The 14472-nt window shown below is 32.8% G+C and overlaps 1 protein-coding gene across 1 annotated transcript in view; it reads left to right on the plus strand.

The window, feature by feature from the left end:
- Positions 1-9183, plus strand: part of LOC139514602 (plexin-B2-like) — a 58529-nt gene extending 49346 nt beyond the window's left edge. Inside the window, exons 11-14 of the mRNA XM_071304019.1 lie at positions 476-640; positions 1461-1653; positions 1894-1921; positions 8373-9183. Coding sequence (XP_071160120.1) covers positions 476-640; positions 1461-1653; positions 1894-1921; positions 8373-8637 — 651 coding nt within the window. The 3' untranslated portion in view covers positions 8638-9183. The remainder of the gene's footprint in view (positions 1-475; positions 641-1460; positions 1654-1893; positions 1922-8372) is intronic.
- The last annotated feature ends 5289 nt before the right edge of the window (positions 9184-14472 follow it).

Below are 14472 nucleotides of genomic sequence, written 5' to 3' on the forward strand. Positions count from 1 at the left end.
AAATAGGAAATTTCATCACTGGAATTCTTTATGAGCTAACACAACAAATCAACAAGTGAATGAAGAACTGTTAGACATTTCAGTGTCCTTGAATTCAGCACGATGATTTGTTTGATACGTGTTGCATTACAAAACGTTAACATTTTGTTTATATTCGCGTCTCTATTTCGAGCAAAATATGCTTACTGTTTTTATTATCAGAGACGGATTGGTATCTCTTGACTTCTGCTCCAAACTTCCTAGTATTATGTTTAAATACAGCATTACAGATTGGTACAAATGTTGAACGTTACAGTAATGTATAACATTTTCACGCTTTTTCATTTTAAATTGTATAAACGTCAATGACATAAGTTCTTTGTTAATAGTCAATCATTGCACGGTTCGTTCCTCTGTACCATTATTAAGGATCAAGGATTAAAAGACAGCGTTAAACTTTTAGGACTAGTTTTCTTTTCTTCTATTTTCTATATAGGGTCGAAATATTTTGAATTTAGTACAACATGAAGACTACATTGTACATATTGGTTTGGATGGAAAATGTGTCATCACAGATATCAGCATGTCATATCTTACATGTTTGCCGCCAAATTCAGTACCTCGTACTAATAAAACAGATGTAAATACTGTTTATGTTATCGTAAGTGTAATTTATGTTTTAAGATTTTAAGTTAAATCCATAAGATTGGACAGGACATTTTGTAAGGTACTTTAGAACTGTCACATTATATGAAAATCTAACAATTGTCGTTCACACACGCAACAGATGGTTACTACACGCACATACATATGTTTCATCATAAAAACAAACCACACACATATATAAATTAAACCACAAACAAAGGAACATTTGTAAACGATGCGTTAGACCTATAAATAACAAATTATGAAAAAAGATTACTTATCAGAATTTTAGTGTAAGTTTAAACTATTAAATGCTCGAAGCATATAAATGGTGAACATATGCAGCACAGCCTTATACATTTACCTTTGAAAAAAATCTAGAAGAGATTATTTTAAGAAACTTCATGGTAAAAGATGCACACTTTTAGTCGTAAAAGCAGTTTCTATGGCAAAATACACCGTCTATATTTACAAAAGTGCAACCTGTACTTTTTAGATAACAGGAATATTATAGACACCATTGTTTTTATGCCCCACCTACGATAGTAGAGGGGCATTATGTTTTCTAGTTTGTGGCTCCGTTCGTTCGTTCGTTCGTTCGTTCGTTCGTCCGTCCGTCCGTCCGTCCGTTCGTTCGTCCCGCTTCAGGTTAAAGTTTTTGGTCGAGGTAGTTTTTGATGAAGTTGAAGTCCAATCAACTTGAAACTTAGTATATATGTTCCTTATTATATGATCTTTCTAATTTTAATGTCACGGTCCACTGAACATAGAAAATGATAGTGCGAGTGGGGCATCCGTGTACTGGGGACACATTCTTGTTACTTAATATAATATAGGTGGAAGTAAAAAAGATCATGGCGTACATCGGTGACTTGCGGTATACAGGAGACGACAATAACGTTTCCCTTCTTGTTGGTCTTTTAATTGGTGGACTGGTTACATCTATTATGATTGGTATTTCGGCTATATCAATTTTAAGGAGAAATAAGAAAAGAGCTGTTAAAAAATGTAAAATGGAAATGAGCGAAGGTAATTAATAAATTATGAATTTAGCTTTTGATACAAATCTACGTAAAGAAAATATGTAACCAATATATCCATTTATCTGCAAATTTCAATTAAAAAATGGAGAACATAATAAGATGTTCTCAACATCATTTCACTATAGCACTGTCAATTAATGTTATTATTTGGTATATACCGGTTCTGAATAGAACTTGTTTAAGGTTTGTGAGAACCTATTTCTAAATGTTAATTTATGTGTTTCAGGTTTTTCTGAAAGGCAAGCGAACTTAAGGTATGTACGAACATATTGCGTTTACAATTTTTAGCCGGTAACAAATCCAGAACCTTGTTAATAAAGTTTACGTCAAGTTTAATTTTATTCATACACCTAAACACGTTTTTTTTTCATTTTTCCTACTTTTTAGCTCACCTGGCCCGAAGGGCCAAGTGAGCTATTCCCATCACTTTGCGTCCGGCGTCCGTCGTCGTCGTCCGTCGTCCGTCGTCGTCGTCCGTCGTCCGTCGTCGTCCGTCGTCGTTAACTTTTACAAAAATCTTCTCCTCTGAAACTACTGGGCCAAATTTAACCAAACTTGACCAAAATCATCATTGGGGTATCTAGTTTAAAAAATGTGTGGCGTGACCCGGCCAACCAACCAAGATGGCCGCCACGGCTAAACATAAAACATAGGGGTAAAATGTAGATTTTGGCTCATATCTCTGAAACCAAAGCATTTAGAGCAAATCTGACTGGGGTAAAATTGTTTATCAGGTCCAGATCTATCTGCCCTGAAATTTTCAGATGAATCGGTCAATCGGTTGTTGGGTTGCTGCCCCTGAATTGGTAATTTTGAGGAAATTTTGCTGTTTTTGGTTATTATCTTGAATATTATTATAGATAGAGATAAACTGTAAACAGCAATAATGTTCAGTAAAGTAAGATCTACAAATAAGTCAACATGACCAAAATGGTCAGTTGACCCGTTTAGGAGTTATTGCCCTTTATAGTCAATTTTTAACCATTTTTCGTTAATTAAAGTAATCTTTTACAAAAATCTTCTCCTCTGAAACTACTGGGCCAAATTAATCCAAACTTGGCCACAATCATCTTTGGGGTATCTAGTTTAAAAAATGTGTGGCGTGACCTGGTCAACCAACCAAGATGGCCACCACGGCTAAAAATAGAACAAAGGGGTAAAATGCAGTTTTTGGCTTATAACTCAAAAACCAAAGCAATTTGAGGAAATCTGACAGGGATAAAAATGTTTATCAGGTCAAGATCTATCTGCCCTGAAATTTTCAGATGAATTGGTCAATCGGTTGTTGGGTTGCTGCCCCTGAATTGGTAATTTTGAGGAAATTTTGCTGTTTTTGGTTATTATCTTGAATATTATTATAGATAGAGATAAACTGTAAACAGCAATAATGTTCAGCAAAGTAAGATCTACAAATAAGTCAACATGACCAAAATGGTCAGTTGACCCGTTTAGGAGTTATTGCCCTTTATAGTCAATTTTTAACCATTTTTCGTAAATTAAAGTAATCTTTTACAAAAATCTTCTCCTCTGAAACTACTGGGCCAAATTAATCCAAACTTGGCCACAATCATCTTTGGGGTATCTAGTTTAAAAAATGTGTGGCGTGACCTGGTCAACCAACCAAGATGGCCGCCACCGCTAAAAATAGAACATAGGGGTAAAATGCAGTTTTTGGCTTATAACTCAAAAACCAAAGCATTTTGAGGAAATCTGACATGGGATAAAAATGTTTATCAGGTCCAGATCTATCTGCCCTGAAATTTTCAGATGAATCGGTCAATCGGTTGTTGGGTTGCTGCCCCTGAATTGGTAATTTTGAGGAAATTTTGCTGTTTTTGGTTATTATCTTGAATATTATTATAGATAGAGATAAACTGTAAACAGCAATAATGTTCAGTAAAGTAAGATCTACAAATAAGTCAACATGACCAAAATGGTCAGTTGACCCGTTTAGGAGTTATTGCCCTTTATAGTCAATTTTTAACCATTTTTCGTTAATTAAAGTAATCTTTTACAAAAATCTTCTCCTCTGAAACTACTGGGCCAAATTAATCCAAACTTGGCCACAATCATCTTTGGGGTATCTAGTTTAAAAAATGTGTGGCGTGACCTGGTCAACCAACCAAGATGGCCACCACGGCTAAAAATAGAACAAAGGGGTAAAATGCAGTTTTTGGCTTATAACTCAAAAACCAAAGCAATTTGAGGAAATCTGACAGGGATAAAAATGTTTATCAGGTCAAGATCTATCTGCCCTGAAATTTTCAGATGAATTGGTCAATCGGTTGTTGGGTTGCTGCCCCTGAATTGGTAATTTTGAGGAAATTTTGCTGTTTTTGGTTATTATCTTGAATATTATTATAGATAGAGATAAACTGTAAACAGCAATAATGTTCAGCAAAGTAAGATCTACAAATAAGTCAACATGACCAAAATGGTCAGTTGACCCGTTTAGGAGTTATTGCCCTTTATAGTCAATTTTTAACCATTTTTCGTAAATTAAAGTAATCTTTTACAAAAATCTTCTCCTCTGAAACTACTGGGCCAAATTAATCCAAACTTGGCCACAATCATCTTTGGGGTATCTAGTTTAAAAAATGTGTGGCGTGACCTGGTCAACCAACCAAGATGGCCGCCACCGCTAAAAATAGAACATAGGGGTAAAATGCAGTTTTTGGCTTATAACTCAAAAACCAAAGCATTTTGAGGAAATCTGACATGGGATAAAAATGTTTATCAGGTCCAGATCTATCTGCCCTGAAATTTTCAGATGAATCGGTCAATCGGTTGTTGGGTTGCTGCCCCTGAATTGGTAATTTTGAGGAAATTTTGCTGTTTTTGGTTATTATCTTGAATATTATTATAGATAGAGATAAACTGTAAACAGCAATAATGTTCAGTAAAGTAAGATCTACAAATAAGTCAACATGACCAAAATGGTCAGTTGACCCGTTTAGGAGTTATTGCCTTTTATAGTCAATTTTTAACCATTTTTCGTTAATTAAAGTAATCTTTTACAAAAATCTTCTCCTCTGAAACTACTGGGCCAAATTAATCCAAACTTGGCCACAATCATCTTTGGGGTATCTAGTTTAAAAAATGTGTGGCGTGACCTGGTCAACCAACCAAGATGGCCACCACGGCTAAAAATAGAACAAAGGGGTAAAATGCAGTTTTTGGCTTATAACTCAAAAACCAAAGCAATTTGAGGAAATCTGACAGGGATAAAAATGTTTATCAGGTCAAGATCTATCTGCCCTGAAATTTTCAGATGAATTGGTCAATCGGTTGTTGGGTTGCTGCCCCTGAATTGGTAATTTTGAGGAAATTTTGCTGTTTTTGGTTATTATCTTGAATATTATTATAGATAGAGATAAACTGTAAACAGCAATAATGTTCAGCAAAGTAAGATCTACAAATAAGTCAACATGACCAAAATGGTCAGTTGACCCGTTTAGGAGTTATTGCCCTTTATAGTCAATTTTTAACCATTTTTCGTAAATTAAAGTAATCTTTTACAAAAATCTTCTCCTCTGAAACTACTGGGCCAAATTAATCCAAACTTGGCCACAATCATCTTTTGGGTATCTAGTTTAAAAAATGTGTGGCGTGACCTGGTCAACCAACCAAGATGGCCGCCACCGCTAAAAATAGAACATAGGGGTAAAATGCAGTTTTTGGCTTATAACTCAAAAACCAAAGCATTTTGAGGAAATCTGACGGGATAAAAATGTTTATCAGGTCCAGATCTATCTGCCCTGAAATTTTCAGATGAATCGGTCAATCGGTTGTTGGGTTGCTGCCCCTGAATTGGTAATTTTGAGGAAATTTTGCTGTTTTTGGTTATTATCTTGAATATTATTATAGATAGAGATAAACTGTAAACAGCAATAATGTTCAGTAAAGTAAGATCTACAAATAAGTCAACATGACCAAAATGGTCAGTTGACCCGTTTAGGAGTTATTGCCCTTTATAGTCAATTTTTAACCATTTTTCGTTAATTAAAGTAATCTTTTACAAAAATCTTCTCCTCTGAAACTACTGGGCCAAATTAATCCAAACTTGGCCACAATCATCTTTGGGGTATCTAGTTTAAAAAATGTGTGGCGTGACCTGGTCAACCAACCAAGATGGCCACCACGGCTAAAAATAGAACAAAGGGGTAAAATGCAGTTTTTGGCTTATAACTCAAAAACCAAAGCAATTTGAGGAAATCTGACAGGGATAAAAATGTTTATCAGGTCAAGATCTATCTGCCCTGAAATTTTCAGATGAATTGGTCAATCGGTTGTTGGGTTGCTGCCCCTGAATTGGTAATTTTGAGGAAATTTTGCTGTTTTTGGTTATTATCTTGAATATTATTATAGATAGAGATAAACTGTAAACAGCAATAATGTTCAGCAAAGTAAGATCTACAAATAAGTCAACATGACCAAAATGGTCAGTTGACCCGTTTAGGAGTTATTGCCCTTTATAGTCAATTTTTAACCATTTTTCGTAAATTAAAGTAATCTTTTACAAAAATCTTCTCCTCTGAAACTACTGGGCCAAATTAATCCAAACTTGGCCACAATCATCTTTGGGGTATCTAGTTTAAAAAATGTGTGGCGTGACCTGGTCAACCAACCAAGATGGCCGCCACCGCTAAAAATAGAACATAGGGGTAAAATGCAGTTTTTGGCTTATAACTCAAAAACCAAAGCATTTTGAGGAAATCTGACATGGGATAAAAATGTTTATCAGGTCAAGATCTATCTGCCCTAAAATTTTCAGATGAATCGGTCAATCGGTTGTTGAGTTGCTGCCCCTGAATTGGTAATTTTGAGGAAATTTTGCTGTTTTTGGTTATTATCTTGAATATTATTATAGATAGAGATAAACTGTAAACAGCAATAATGTTCAGTAAAGTAAGATCTACAAATAAGTCAACATGACCAAAATGGTCAGTTGACCCGTTTAGGAGTTATTGCCCTTTATAGTCAATTTTTAACTATTTTTCGTTAATTAAAGTAATCTTTTACAAAAATCTTCTCCTCTGAAACTACTGGGCCAAATTAATCCAAACTTGGCCACAATCATCTTTGGGGTATCTAGTTTAAAAAATGTGTGGCGTGACCTGGTCAACCAACCAAGATGGCCGCCACGGCTAAAAATAGAACAAAGGGGTAAAATGCAGTTTTTGGCTTATAACTATGAAACCAAAGCATCTAGAGCAAATCTGACAAGAAGTTAAATTGTTAATCAAGTCAATATCTATCTGCCCTGAATTTTTCAGATGAATTGGACAACTGGTTGTTGGGTTGCTGCCCTCCAATTGGTAATTTTTAAAGAAATTTTGCCGTTTTTGGTTATCTTGAATACTATTATAGATAGCGATAAACTGTAAACAGCAATAATGTTCAGCAAAGTAAGATCTACAAATAAGTCAACATGACCTAAATGGTCAATTGACCCCTTAAGGAGTTATTGCCCTTTATAGTCAATGTTTAACAATTTTCATTAATTTGGTAAATTTATGTAAATTTTTACCAAATATAGTTCTCTGTTACTAATGGGCAAAGTTCATTATAGATATAATTGTAAGAAGCAAAATCGTTCAGTAAAGTAAGAATTAACTTCAAACACATCACCATCACCAAAATACAATTTTGTCATGAATCCATTTGTGTCCTTTGTTTAATATGCACATAGACCAAGGTGAGCGACACAGGCTCTTTAGAGCCTCTAGTTATGTAGATACCATCTCAGTTATTTTAACACTGTTTTTAAGCTCTTTGTTTATTTAGTTCCAAAGCAAGGTAAGCTATCCCTGTGATGAGGCGTATTTTTCTCTAAAATAAATTCAGTAATTGTCGTAATGCGCATTTGACGATAAACAGAAATCTATTGGTAGCGTTTAATTTAATTGACATATAGTATGCGTACATTTCTTTATTATTCAAGGCTGAACATCTACTATATATCTTTTTAATGAAACTATTAATCTGCTAGAAACGACACGTAAATGCGAATATACAACTACAGTTATAATCATATTCAAAACAGTGTAGCTGTGGCCATTGATTGACGACCTTAAATTATCCCATTGACTGGGGCGGATTATGTGAACGTTTGTCTGTAACGACCGCTGCTCACTATGTACTTGTTAAAGACACGTAAACTGTGGGGTCACTAAAGGTTCTCAACACCTAAATAAAGAAATTAGAAAAACTAATCAGGAATAACAAAATGTTTTGATTTATATCAATAATATAAATTAAAACATAAAGTTATTCCTGATTAATTTTTCGAATTATTTTAATATTAAAGGCGTTAGGAACCTTTGGTGACCTTACAGTTTAAATTCTATAATAAGTAAGTAGTGAGCAGTTGTCGTTACAGACACACGTTCACCTAATCTGTCTCAGTCAATGGGATAATTTAAGGTCGTCAATCAATGACCACAGCTACACTGTTTTGGATATGATTCTAAACTAATAGGCATGTTTCTTCAAAGTCGCGGCCGATTGGATTGAAGGACTACAGTCAAAAAGATTGGTAAACATTACTTAGACAAAAAGCCAAAGACACGAAACATAAAGAAAGAATCATCTAGAGCTCAACATGCAATTTTCAAACATAATCAAAACTGAGTTTACAATTTGTATTTATCCCACTTCTGATTTTTATTATCAGTTTTATTTTTGTTGTCTATTGCATACCAGAAATGACGATGAACTTGACCATATTGAGGAAAATGGATCGACATATTGTGAAATAAATCCAGATGATGAGTTGCAAAGCGATACAAATATAAACAAACATCCAGATATACACGAAGGATACGAACATCTCGCAAACAGATCGCAAAAAGACCCGTATAATCAACTAAATCAGGAAAGTGTTGACAATCAAATAGGAGACATGATAAATGTTGATGATCGTACAGAGGATTCACCTGATAGTGATTACATAGACATTGAATCATAGGATGAATGATACACAGTTTCTTGTCTTGTCGGTTATTGTCCCCATTGCCACTATTGTCATCAATGTCATTATTGTCTGCATGGTTGGCATTGTCACAATTGTCAGCATAATCGCACCGTCAGCATTCGTTGTTACATTTGACTCTTTTTTACTATTGTTTTTTGGTGTTTTTTTTTATTACTATGCCTTATATTTCATTCTGTTTTTCTTTTCTTTCTGTTTTTCAATGTCATATTTTAAATTATCTGGCAGCAAGGAGTTTTTCATGTTTCACAATCAATTATTGTTTTGGGCTAAAACAATGTTATAATACGAAAATGAATCCGGATTGTTGTCGTTTCTTCTCTTTCTTTAAATGGGGAAACATGTTTATGCTTAAATGTGGAATTTTTCAGTAAACTTTCACTATCTTCGTGTATCTTTGTTCAAGTGAGGACATATGGGATTTGAGTTATCTCGCTTTTGAAATAAATAACATACATCTGATTACATATTAAAAACATTGATTAATTGAAAAAATTACTAAAATAAAGCATAAAAAATTCACAGTTATTGTCATGGTTTATCGATCCCTGACTAGTCAGTGCAAAACACGAACATTTTTGCGAAATTCATTATCGGTTTTATTTAATACATTGTCTAAATTACACGTTACAAACTTTTAAAGTTTAGGGAGATACCATTTGATTTTTATGGGGGGGCTAGGATGAAAAATTTTGTCCTGCTTTTTTTTTTAGTTGTAATCTCTGTCCTGCCTTTTTATTTCTTACTCTATTCGGTCCTGCCTTTTTTTTTACTAGTTTATCCTGACTTTTTTTACACAAATTGTCATCCTGCCTTTTTTTTTTACCAAGTTGCTCATCCTGCCTTTTTTTTTACTCAAAACTCCTGTCCTGCCTATTTTTTTCAAATTTCATCCTAGCCCCCCCATAAAAATCAAATGGTAGCTCCCTTAGTCATGTTAGTAAGTTTTTTATTTAGAGTCACAATTTATATGAGAATTTATCCCCGTTTGTAATTGAGTTTCGTGAGTTCTAAACGTTAAGAAAGCTGAACGTACACTTGTGCGAAAGATGGATCAATCATTAAAACTGTCGATTATCTTTTCGTTACAGGCCTGTAAAAATGAAGTGTCCTTTGTCTGTAGTACAAACTGTTTCCTTAATATTTTTCTGTGTTAAATTCCTCACAAACTTGATTTTTTGGTATTATAAAAAAAAAAATCTGCCTGTCTGTTCTATTCATGACGATGCTGCATGAAATATAATCTGAAGTTCAGTCGCCGATATTAGAACATGTTTCATGTTTGGTATGCTTATTTATCAACTGAACTTTAAGTTAGTTCATTTGTTAGAACAAATATGTGTTGTTAAGGGATGAAAATATTCCGCAAACAATATTTTGAGGTTTGAATTCACGTATATGTTGCTTTGTCCGTCCATTTGTGGGTCAGAACGTTTTGACAGTTACACTCTTTCCGGATATTTACTAAGATGATCTTTAATCGATTTGAATCAAACATTGATCCTTTGACAACACTTGAATGGGGAAGAAACCTATTAATCTGAGATTGTATTTACTTCAAATGTAAGTGCTCTTGGAAATTGATTTCCGATTGATATCTTTAAGTCCCTATTTTTGATATGAATAAAACAATTGTCGATTGAAAATATATTAAAATTGAGAATGGAAATTGGGAATGTTCGCTGTTTTACACGGTTTTCGTCATCTAACAATAAGCCGTCTTTTTTATTTGTAATTAACCAAGAAAGGAGACCGTGATAATTGTGACTACTGTTGATAACCTAGTATATTATACATGTATATATATATATATGTACATCCCAGTCGACCTACTAGTCCTATTATATTTTTGATCAAAAGTGATACTTTTAAATGTGTACACGGATTTAATGGTCCGTGCAACAAAATAAGAATTACATTTAGCTGGGAAAGGTAAAATATCTGTTGAAACTGTCTAAACGCAACGCTATACTTCTATTTATAAATCACACATTGTTATTCTACCCTTGTGTACGTGTTTTGAATATCAATTTATTTTTAAAAGCACCTTTCAAATTCTAAAATAAAGTGCCTTCATCAGATAACACACAGTGAGAAAGAAACGTGAAACTATTGTTAAACGTTTAAATATTTGTTTTTTCTCAGTATGTTTAATACTGTGGTGTACTTGGAAAATCTGTATTGTTTCGGTAAACAATAATATTTCCTTATGTCAAGGGAAATGAATGTCTTATAAATATTCGTGTGCATTGAAGTAGATATACTAAAGAAAATGAATCGAGCACGAATGTGACAGAAGGTATATGAAAAATTTGTTGGGAAACAAAAGGGGGGTCTAAAATATAAATGACTTGTATTCATAGTATACACCCTGTATTCATAGTATACATCAGTTCATTTTTTTCTTTATCCATAAACACAATGTTTCATGTACAATTTTGTTAAATTGAAGCGTTAACCATCATGCCATAAAATAGTCTCCGAGAAATTCTGTCTGAATTATTCCTGTTGTAAATATATAATACATATACTAGTATATTGTTTAGTTATACCATTTAAACCTCTCACAAAAAGAGATTGTCAACCAAAGAAATGATATAAAACACTAACGTCAAAACGCATAAAATTTCAGGACAATGACAGTTGTTATCCACTCGCTTGATGTGTTTGAGTTTTTGATTTTGCCATTTGATTATGGGCTTTCCATTTTGAATTTTCATCGGAAATCAGTATGTTTGATGATTTCACTTTTTAGTGCTAAATTTGTTTACCTAGATCACGACTATATTTTTTTCGTAATTTTGAATACGACCAATCTAAACTCATTGACCCTCTGAAAATGAGAAAAGTTAGATTGCTTCGACACTTTTCCTAGGTGTATAGATATTTTCAATTATGAAAGATAACACTTTTGATGTTCTTATTCAATTATCAATTTATTATCTAAAATTATTCATTGCTACATTTTACATAGAAGGAAGATTTTGACGAAAATAAATTAAGTTGAACATGTATTTGAAAGGCAATTTATTTAATTACCTCTGTCAAATTTCGGTTTTGATAAAAAAAAAATGTCCTTTTCGACATTTGTTGTTGTTTACATTTAGAAAAGTTACCGTGTTACGTCATCTTTGACGTTTATAACCCATTGAAATTTGAAATATTAGGAAATAGTGTGATATTGTATTGTTATAAACATGTAACCTAAATGTAACAGTAGAATAATTATGAATCGTACGCTGTGGGTTTTAGTATAATTGAAGAACATTTATAAAATAACCTTGGTGCGCAATACATTCATACACAACTGAGCCCATTTTTAATTGATTGAGACGGAAAGTGAAAAAAAATATTTTAATAGAAAGAATTCACACATCGTTATAAATATAATGGAATTTGATGCGACTCTCATACAAAGTGAGAGGTTTAGCGCTATAAAACCAGGTTCAATCCACGATTTTCTACATTGGAACATGCCTATACCGAGTCAGAAATATGACAGTTGTTGTCCATTCGTTCGATGTGGGTTTTTTACATTTGATTTTACCATTTGAATAGGGACTTTCCGATTTGAATTTTCCTCGGATTTCAGTATTTTCGTGATTTTACTTTTTTCTAAACACGGTTGATTCTGTATCGGTTAAGTCGAAAAATGTATTTTTGTCCCCTCATTTCTACGGAAGCGTATTAGCGCCATACATTTTTTTTTTATTTTTCTTCCTATGTTTGCGTTATAACGCAAACCTTTGCGTAAAACGCAAACATTTGCGATATAACGCAAACCTTTGCGTTATAACGCAAACATTTGTTTTATCTTATTTCTTATTTAAGATTCAAAGGAAACAGTAGTTATTAATGGAGGAGGCTGGATATAATAAAATTTATCACCTTTGTGGTAATTGCAAAGTAAACTGCTTGAATAATTAGATCATATCAATGACTAATAATGAGCAGAATAATATAAGAAGATGTGGTATGAGTGCCAATAAGAAAACTCTCCATCTAAGTCACTATTCGTAAAAGTAAACCATCATAGGCCGAATTACGGTCTTCAACACGGAGCATTAGCTCACACTAAACAACAAACTATAAAGGTCCTCAAAAACGATATCCAAGTTACTACTAGTATATATATTACAAAGAAAATTGAGTAAATTGAGGTTATACCTAAGAAAAAAATCAACCCTGCTAATATAGCTATAACCGAATATAAATATACTTCCAAAGTAAGCTCTCGTTTGAGAACTGAGTAAAGTTGGTTAGTTACATTCAAACAAGCTACCCTTTGGCAATAAATGTATAGAATGAAGATGTTTTATTAATAAAATTATGTTCTCTCTATTCAAATTGCTACCCAAGCATCTTAAAAATACTTCATTATATTGAAATGAAAATTCAATGACTTTTTATCAAAGAATCTTGATCATATTAAAATGTTTCCTTATTAATAATTCATTTTAAAGCAGAAAGATCATTTTGTCTATTTGACTTGGAGGTTTCACAATTGTATGACTTTATTTTTTATCTTTCAATTTTAATATGACTATATACTAAACTATATCTATTTTCTTGTTAAATTATATACTTTTCTGATGCACAAATCAGTCTTAATTAATGTATAATTGCGCTTCAATTATTCCATTATTCCTATGCATATTTATTATAATGATTTGGCCTTGTATGTATGTTTCTTTTTTTATCTACTAGTAAATCACATCCGAAATGAATGACAGACGGACATAATATATACAAAACTTAATGAATAATTGAAATCAAGATATTTGGGTTATAACGCAAAGGTTTTGCGTTATAACGCAAAGGTTTGCGTTATAACGCATTTAGGTTTGCGTTATAACGCAAAAGGTTTGAGTTATAACGCAAAAGTTTTGCGTTATATCGCAAAGGTTTGCGTTTAATTCTAAGGTTTGCGTTATAACGCAAAGGTTTGCGTTATATTGCAAAGGTTTGCGTTATAACGCAAACCTTTTGCGTTATAACGCAAACATAGGAAGAAAAAAAATGTGTGGCGCTAAAACGCTTCCGTACATTTCCGTACCTCTCTAAATGTATGAATTTGGTATAATCATAGCCTGAAGATGATCTTGATTTTTTGTTTAAGATAAAATGTAAAAGATATTACTTCTAGTCAATTTTAAGCTGAACGATTTGCTACAAGAGGATATAGACTACTTTTCTACTATTAGAGTATTCCTGTAAAGAGTATTCCAATTTCGCCTCCTGTGAATAAGTTTTGATTGCATGCTATAAATAAAATATACAGTGAATAATTTCGAAATAGTTTTAAAAATCTATATTCATCGTACCAAGTCATGCATAAGTTGTCCTACTTTTTCTTTTGAATTTCTCATCTCGCCTATAGTAACAGTAGGGTACATTTTGGTATTTGAATTATTATGTTTTTCTTTTCATACTTGTCCATCATAAGAAACTTCAGTTTTCCTTTATTCCTCAATTTGTCACCCTTTTGTGCATTTTAGTTTATTGGTAATTTTGAATTCAATAACACAATCATTAACTTTTTTAGACTCAATCTTCATACTAAAGACATTTTAAACACTTAAACTATATTTTTAAATTCAATATTTATTAGACCTTTAGGGGTTTTGGTATACTCACCTTGTTGAGCGTTCATTGCCTTTTGATACTTCCTTTAAATAAGAGACAAATTTTGGAAAATCTGTGAGTGTAAAAAAAGAAGATTTTGTATGATTGCCATTAAAACAACTCTCCACAAAAGACCAAATGACACAGAAATTATCAACTATAGGTCACCGAAATGCCTTTAACAAT

The sequence above is a fragment of the Mytilus edulis genome, chromosome 1 (assembly GCF_963676685.1).
Source record: "Mytilus edulis chromosome 1, xbMytEdul2.2, whole genome shotgun sequence".
Taxonomy (NCBI): domain Eukaryota; kingdom Metazoa; phylum Mollusca; class Bivalvia; order Mytilida; family Mytilidae; genus Mytilus; species Mytilus edulis.